General features: G+C 41.4%; 1 protein-coding gene across 3 annotated transcripts in view; it reads right to left on the reverse strand.

The window, feature by feature from the left end:
* The window catches only part of UQCC1 (ubiquinol-cytochrome c reductase complex assembly factor 1), a 97,282-nt gene extending 88,730 nt beyond the window's left edge, over nt 1-8,552 (reverse strand). For 2 of the 3 annotated variants that reach the window (XM_082746168.1, XM_082746166.1), the window contains exon 1: nt 8,413-8,552. In XM_082746168.1, coding sequence (XP_082602294.1) covers nt 8,413-8,436 — 24 coding nt within the window. In that variant the 5' untranslated portion in view covers nt 8,437-8,552. The remainder of the gene's footprint in view (nt 1-8,412) is intronic. The other variant, XM_082746167.1, reaches the window with a different exon arrangement.
* Between the last annotated feature and the right edge of the window lie 334 nt (nt 8,553-8,886).

Consider the following 8,886-nt stretch of genomic DNA (forward strand, 5'->3'; position numbering starts at 1 on the left):
AAATAGAGAATATCAACAGAGATTATTTTTTTAAAAAATGGAAATTCTTGGGGCGCCTGGGTGGCTCAGTGGGTTAAAGCCTCTGCTTTCAGCTCAGGTCATGATCTCAGGGTCCTAGGATCAAGCCCTGCATCAGGCTCTCTGCTCGACGGGGAGCCTGCTTCCCTCTCTCTCTCTCTCTGCCCACTTGTGACCCCCATCCCTCTCTCTCTCTCAAATAAATAAATAAAATCTTAAAAAAAAAAAAAATTCTTGGTGCACCTGGAAGGCTCAGTCAGTTAAGCAACTGCCTTCAGCTCAGGTCATGATCCCAGGATCCCGTGACTGAGCCGTCAGGCTCTTTGCTCAGAAAGAAGCCTGTTTCTCCCTCTCCCTCTGCCTGCAATTTCCCCTACTTGTGCATTTTCTCTCTCTCTCTCTCTCTCTGTCAAATAAATTAAATAAACAATATAAATTCTTGTGTTGAAAGAATAAAATGAACATTTCACTAAAGGGGTTAAACATAAGATTTGAAGAAGAGAAAATCAGTGCCCATGAAAATAGGCCAACTGAGATTATCCAGACTAAGGAACAGAAAGAAAAAAGAATGAAAAAATTTCACAGAGCCTCAGAGAGCTATGGGATACCATCAAATGTACCAACATATGTATAATGGAAGGACAAGAGAGAAATATCTGAAGAAATACTGGCCAAAAAATCCCAAGATTTGATGAAAAACATCAATCTAGAAGTCCAAGCTCAACTAACTCAAGTAGCATAAATTCAGAGAGATCTGTAAATGGACATATCATAATCAAGCTGCTGAAAGACAAAAACACAGAATCCTGAAAGTAGGAACGCCATTCAACATGTGTAAGAAAGCATTGATAACATTAACAGCTGATTTCTTCTCAGAAACCACGGAAGTCAGGAGGCAGTGGGATGAAAAATAAAGATTTTCTAGATTTAAAAAAAACTAAGAAAATCTGTCAACAGCAGACCTGCTCTATAGCAAATATTAAAGGGAAAACACCAGGCTGAAATGAGACTTCTGACATGACAGTAAACTCAAATCCACATGAAGAAATAAAGGACATTGATAAAGATTAACTATTTAGAAAAATAAAAAATACATCATAAATATATTTTGTTTATAATTATTTTTTATTTCCATTTTTAATTTAAAAGGGAACTGCTTAAAGAGTAATTGTAAATCTATGCTGATGGGCACACGATGTATAAATATATAATTTGATGACAGGGCATGAGGGACTCAGGAAGGAAGGGCACTAAATGGAATAAAAGTTTTTATATATTATTGAAATCAAATTGATATTAATTCAAACTAGATTGTTATAAATCAAGATGTTAATTGTAATTCCCATGGCAAACACAAAGAAAATAACAAAAACCACAGTAAAACCTTAAACACATACAAAAATTAACTCAAAATGGATCAAAGACCTAAACTTAAGACCTAGAACTATGAAGCTCTTCAAGAAAATATAGATGATGACAATGGATTTGACAATGATTTCTTGGATATGACACCAAAGCCCAGGCAATAAGAGAAAAAATAGTTAAGTTGGACTTCATCAAAATTAGAAACTTTTGTGCATCAAAGAATACTATCAGTAAGGTAAAAAGACAACCATGGTATGGGATAAAGTATTTGCAAATCATGTATCTGATAAGGGACTGAATCCAGAATATATTAAAAAGAAAAAAACTGGGATCCCTAGGTGGCCCAGCTGGCTAAGCATCTGCCTTCAGCTCAAGTCATGACCATGGTCCTGGGATCAAGTTCCCACATTATGCTCCTTGCTCAGCAGAGAGCCTGCTGCTCTGCCTGCTGCTCCCCTGCTTGTGCTCTCCCTCTCTCTGACAAATAAATAAATAAAATTTTAACAAAGAAAAAGAAAAAAGAGGGACGCCTGGGTGGCTCAGTTGGTTAAGCCACTGCCTTCGGCTCAGGTCATGAACCCAGGGCCCTGGGATCAAGGCCTACATCGGGCTCCTTGCTCAGCGGGGAGCCTGCTTCTCTCTCAGCCTCTGCCTGCCGCTCCGCCTGCTTGGGTTCTCTCTCTCTCTATCTCTGACAAATAAATAAATAAAATCTTAAAAAAAAAAAAAAGAAAAAACTCAATTAAAAAACAGGCAAAGGACTCACACAGACATTTACACCAATGACCAGCTTGCATATAAAATATGTTCCACATCACTCATCATTAGAGAAATGTAAACCAAAACTACAATGGGACATCACCTCACACCCATTAAGATTGCCACTAAGGGGGTGCTTGGGTGGCTTAGTCGGTTAAGTGTCCAACTCTCAATTTTTATTCAGGTCAAGATCTCAGGGTTGGGAGATCAAGCCCTATCATCAAGCTCTGTACTGGGCATGGAGACTGCTCAAGATTCTCTCTCTACCTCCTCCTCTGCCCCTCCTCACCCACCCCACTCCTATGCACTCCTTAAAAAAAAAAAAAAAATGGTCGCTATGGAAGAAAGGAAGGAAAGAAGGAAAAATAACAAGCACTAGCAAAGATGTGGAGAAACTAGAGGCCTTATGCTTTCCTGACGGGAATGTAAACATTGCAGCTACTGCAGAAAATAAAATGGCAAATTCTCAAAAAATTAAACACAGAATTACCATAAAATCCAATAATTCTACTTTTGAAGATCTTTTTTTTTTTTTTTTTTTTTTTACAGAGAGAGAAATCACAAGTAGGCAGAGAGGCAGGCAGAGAGAGAGTGGGGGAAGCAGACTCCCCGCTGAGCAGAAAGCCCGATGTGGGGCTCGATCCCAGGAATCCAGGAACACGATCTGAGCCAAAGATAGAGCCTTTCAACCACTGAGCCACCCAGGCGCCCCATCTACTTTTGAATACATACCCAAAAGAAGTGAAAAAAGGGACCTGAAGAGATATACATATTCATGGCAGCACTATTTCAGAATAGCCAAAAGATGGAAGCAACCCAAGTGTCTGTCCTCAGACAAATGGATAAACAGACTGTGGTCTATACATACAATGGAATACTATTCAGCCTTAAAAAAAAAAAAGAAGGCAATTCTGGATGCCTGGTGGCTCAGTTGGTTGGGCAACTGCCTTCAGCTCAGGTCATGATCCCGGAGTCCCGGGATTGAGTCCCACATCAGGCTCCCAGCTCCGTGGGGAGTCTGCTTCTCCCTCTAGCCTTCTCCTCTCTCAGGCTCGCTTGCTCTCCCTCTCTTTCTCTCTAATAAAAAAAAAATCTTTAAAAAAAAAGGAAGAAAATTCTGACATATGCTACAACATAGAAGAACCCTGAAGACATTATACTAAGTAAAATACACCAGTAACAAAAGAATAAACACCATATGACTCCACTAATATGAAGTACCTAGAATATTCAAAATCATAAAGACAGAAAGAATGGTGGGTAAGGAGAGGGGGGCATGGTAATTTATCATTTAATTGGTAGAATTTCAGTTCTGCAAGATAAAAAGGGTTCTGTGATTTGATGGCTGTGATGGCAGCACAACAATGTGAATGTATTTAATGCTACTGAACTGTAAAATTAAAAATTATTAAAATGGTACATTTTATGTATATTTTACTACAATTAAAAAATATAAGTACAAAATATAATATAAGTACTGGGCACCTGGGTAGCCCAGTCACTTAAGTGTCCAACTCTTAGTTTTGGCTCAAGTTGTGATCTCAGCATCGTGAGATCAAGCCCTGCATCCAAGTCTGTGCTCAGCACAGAGCCTGTTTGAATTTCTCTCTCCCTCTGCTCCCCACCCTGCCCCACACACACACTCTCTCTTTCTCTCAAATAAATAAATAAATCTTTTTTTTTTTTAAAGTACAGAGTGGCTTTCTGCAATTTCTACTACTGTCAAAGAAAGTAAAAATGATCACCTATGCCCAGTGGTGATAAAGGTAACTATTAGATAAAACCATAAACAAGTCCCACTGCCCTGCACTGCTCAAGTGTCCAGTTCCTCTGCTAGAGCTACTCAGCAACTGCAGTGTTTGAACTTCTTAAACCCACTGCTGCAGAAGAGAAAGAAGAGAAAAACTAAGGAGAAACTAATGAGAAAGTTGTAGGAATACTACTTCTCTGGGGTTCAAATTTCTTATCTTAAAATGGAGAAAACAACAGTGTCTACCTTTTCAGGGGGCTATTGTCAGGATTAAGTAAATTCACATATATAAGTATTTAAGAGTGCTTACCACATGATAAACGCCCTATAAATGTCAAACTTTTTTTGTTTTTAGAGCGGGAGGGAGGGAGAGAGAGAACACGTACATGCATGGGGCTGCGAGGACGGCAGAGGGAGAGGGAGAGTGACAATCTCAGGCAGACTTCCCACTGAGTGCAGAGCCCTATGTGGGGCTCAATCTCAGGATCCTGAGATCATAACCTGAGCTGAAATCAAGAGTCCAGCACAGCACCCACCAAGCTACCCAGGGCACCTTGATAAATGCCCTCAAAATGTTAACTATCCATATTCTTGCCATGGAAGTCTCAACATCTTATTTCAACTACAGTCTTTATCTCAGCTTGCTTACGCTCTCCTGAACACCAACTCTCCAGCTACTTACAAACAAACACTAACAGCAAAACACCACCCTCTCCAGCTGGATACGTTCAGTAAAGGACACTGCTCTATGAACTCAGTCATCCAAGGCAGACCTGGGACTCACTGTTAGACATCCCATTTCCTCACCCTCAATATCTAACCTTTCACCATCCCTGCAGACAGTTTCCTCAATACCTGCTAAAATCATCCCTTCCTCTTTAACCACACTTCCCCTCTTACTATAGGCCTTCCTCACTTCTTGCAGGATTACTTGAGTAGCTTCTGACCGGCTTCAGGACTTGAACCTCAGCCCTTTGATGCATCCACAACTGCTACAGGGATCTATTAAAGCAAAAATCTAACAGCAGGTGTGACAGTTCACTAAGATGAGGGTTTTTTTTTTTTTAACTTTTTTATATTTTCAAGATACAATTTTAAAATTTCAATTAAAAAATGAGAGAAGAGAGGCACCTGGCTGGCTCAGTTGGTAGAGCACTCAACTCCTCATCTCAGGGTCATGAGCTCAAGATCCACATTGGGTCTAGACTTACTTTAAAAAAAAAAAAAAAAAAAAATTAAAAAGACCACAGCTTTAAAAAAATAAATAAAAATTTCAAAAATAAAAACAGAAAATGAGAGAAGAAACTCAAGTGTTCCCCTGATCAGTTGTGGTTGCAGGGGGAGAACAACAGGAGAAAAGACTGCAAAAGAGCACAAAGAAATTTTGGGGAGGGAGAAACATGTTCATTTTTTTTACTGTGGTGATAGCTTCTCAAGTGTCTATGTATGTTAACAGTTATCAAATTGTGTAAATAAAGAAGTACAACTTACTGTATTTCAATTATTAACTTTAAAAATTTAAGTAAAAAAAGAATGTATCAAAAAACCTTTAAAAATAAACATTTTCACCCTAAAAACAGAAGCGTTGATGCCATCTAGAGCATGAGAGATGATGCCAAGTAATATATATATACATCACTATCACAGACTACCTGCGTATCTCCAGCACAAGTCACAAAAGATCAGGGAGAGGGTACCTTGTCCTAGAACCCAGTCTCCAGGGCCCAACACAAACTGGGGACCACAGGAAATCAGCCCACACCCTGGCCTACTATCAGTTCACATTAGGTTGCACACCATTCAAACACCCCTCAGTGCACATGTGCAGCTTACCTACCCCCTACCCACCAAAAATCTCCTTCCTTAGCCCACTTGCAAGACTCAGGGTCTCACCCTATAGAATATAGAAGTACCTTAGTGGATTATATTATAGGTGTTACAAACAACTTGAGAATGAAGATCAGGATGTTTTCAACTTGAAAACTATTTGAAAAATGAATAAATAATATTTGGAAAAAACCCTATTAAAAATGAATTTTCCCTTAAAATATTTCAAAGGTTCTCCTCGGCCTCAGGATAAAACTCTAATCCTAACCTTGAAACACAAGACCCTGACTCCTCTCCTGCCATTTCCCCATAAGTACCCCTTAGTCAAGCCAAAGATTCATGTACAGTTCTTGGTTGTCTGGCATTAGTAGAATAAGCTAATGCTTCTTTTCTGTGCTCTTTCTCCCATTCTCCAATACTCTCATTTAGTTCAGGCATCTCTCCCCAACGGATGCTTATCCTCAAGCTGGGTTAGGTGTGTCTCTTACTCTGCTCCTGTAGCACCTGGTACAGTCTTCTCTCACAGCATTTCAAGTACTATATTAGTTGTTCTCTTTTTTGCCTCTCCTAATTAGATTATACACTTCAGAGAAAGGTTTATGTTTTTCATCCTCAGTCCCTTGGATAGTTCCTAGAATGTAGTAAACTCTAAAAACAGTTGCTAAAGTAAAAGGAAGGGAAGAAAAGCACTTAAATGTCACCTGTATCAACTGATTTTCTGATCAATCCTATCAAAATTTTAAGAAAATCTGAGGCTCAGAGAAAATAGATGACTTGCTCAAGGTCACACTCATAGTAAGTAATGGAGCCAAGCTTTCGACCGAGGCTCTTCAGACTCCTGGACAGGTAGATTTCCTGTATTTACAAATTCCTCAGTACCTAACCAAGATGCTTCTTCGGAATAGGTTATCAATAAATATCTGCTGCTTTCATGTTTACTGCCACTTTCAACTAGTCCATGGCTTTGTCATGCAGCACATTGTATCATATAAGAGGACTTTATAAACAATCACAGTATAAAGTGAAAGTGATTTTAAACCCTAAAAAAGTGAAAGGACCTTCCTTACCTAAACTTTTTATCTAAAAAGATGAACAGAAAGGAATACATAGAAAAAAATATGACTAACAGAGGCCAGTTAGGCAGTTTCAATGGATGCTACCACCTAAGAATAAACCTGCAACAGTCCACAAACTCAGGGACAAGAATATTTAATATATCTGGGGCAGCCAATAACTTCCAAGACAAATCAAGGTGTTCATTTCGGATGTACAGCTCAATAAACTTTTCATCTTTTTCCTGACATATCCACCTTGAAAACTAAGTAAGGACATCCTAGTTGCCATTTCCAACAGTTCTCAAATCTGAATCAATTTCTGTCCTGCATCAACAATTACTTCACCAAATGAATCTTTCTGTAAGTTAAATGAGCTATGTATGATTCTTCAAAGACTTACTGATCAGCAATAGAGAGTACTGCACTTTGCTAGGCTGACAAGAAATACAAGAGGTAAAACTGCAGTCCTTGCAAACCATATATAAGATTTAAAAGTTAGGTGTAAATAGGAACTCACAAGACAGCCCGAGGCAGGAATGGAAAGTGTCTACTCTAAAAAACAGATTTTTTTCTTAGAGCAGAAAGTGTCTGCTCTAAAAAACAATTTTTGGAAGATTCCCTAAAATTATAAACCCTCCCATCCCTCAATGATTAGTAACTAAGCTCTGTATCTTCCTAACCTTTTCCTGCAGCCACGTTCTTTCTCCTTGAATTCCCAGATGTCAGAGTATGCTAGAAGAATAAGGACTGAATCACAGGGCAGTAGATTCCCATAAGGGTGCTAAGTCTAGGGGCGCCTAGGTGGCTCAATTGTTAAGAGGCTGCCTTCAGCTCAGGTCATGATCCCAGAGTCCTGGGATCGACCACCTATCGGGCTCCCTGCTCTGAGGGAAGTCCACTTCTCCCTCTCCCACTCCCCTGGCTTGTATTCCCTCTCTGTCTCTCTTTCGGTCAAATAAATAAAATAAAAATCTTAAAAAAAAAAAAAACTGCTAAAAAGCCTAGCAATCCTTCCTCCCTTCAACAAATATTTCTTGAACACCTATGATGTGCCATGCACTGTGCTGGGCAGTCAGAACGACAGATATGAGCCCAGTTTCGTGCAGCTCTCAACCTAACAACCTAAAATAGTATTCCACTTAACTGTACAGTTATAAATCGTCTTACTATCTCGGAAACAAAACCCAGAGAACCTCAAAAACCAAAAGGACTGCAGACTGACCTCATTTTTCCCATCGGGACACCGAGACCCGAAAGTGACTCGCCCAAGGTCACACTGGGCATCAGTGACAGAACAGAAACTAGAACCCAGGTCTCAAGACACTCCAATCAGTGCCCCCACGTGCTGCCTCTCCCGGCGGGAAAGCGGTCGCATGAGGTGACTAAAAAAGCCAACTTCGCCAAATTTAGGTCCTATGTCATTCTCTTCCACCTCCAAAGAGGGGGACGTCACAGCCAAACAGAGGGTAGGGGGAAGTAGGACGCTGCCTCAGTCTCCCCACTGATTAGGCGGCCGCGTAGCCTCGCTGCCGCACAAACTCCCCTCCTGCACTTTCCTCCAGTTTCTCCCGCCCTGCCCTCTCCGACTCCAACCCTGGGGCCCAGCGGGCGACCGCAGCAAATTACTCCTTCACTCACAAGGACTCGCACCAGCAACGCCATGTTCCTGTACAACCATTTCCGGGTAAAGGGTGGCCTTCCGGAGTCCTCGCGGCCCCCACCCCTTGCCAATGTTGTTCTTTTGCCGGCGGGTGCCCGGCAACGCCGGCGCAAGCGTACAGAGGCCGCCGCGCTCACGAGCGCGCGCTTTTCTTAGCTGAGCGCGAGGCTGCCTCTCCGGGCGCGCGCCTCCTGGTCTCTCCTGTCTTCACCCCAACGACACGTCACAGAGGCTCAAGTCCTCTCCGCAGCACCTGTCCTCCTTGACCAGTGGCCTCGGGCTTTTCTCAGCTCTCTCCTTGTCCGCTCTGCTTCACCCAGCCTCATTCCTCAGCGCCCCGTTGTCCGAACTTTTCCAGACTCTACCCCCGTGGGAATCCCTCCCCTTGTCACTGGGGGAGTTGGGGGGTGAGAGGGGGAAAGACTTTGGGAGATCCCAACATTATAAGGGCT

Source organism: Mustela nivalis (assembly GCF_964662115.1).
Source record: "Mustela nivalis genome assembly, chromosome: 8".
In the NCBI taxonomy this organism is placed as follows: Eukaryota; Metazoa; Chordata; class Mammalia; order Carnivora; family Mustelidae; genus Mustela; species Mustela nivalis.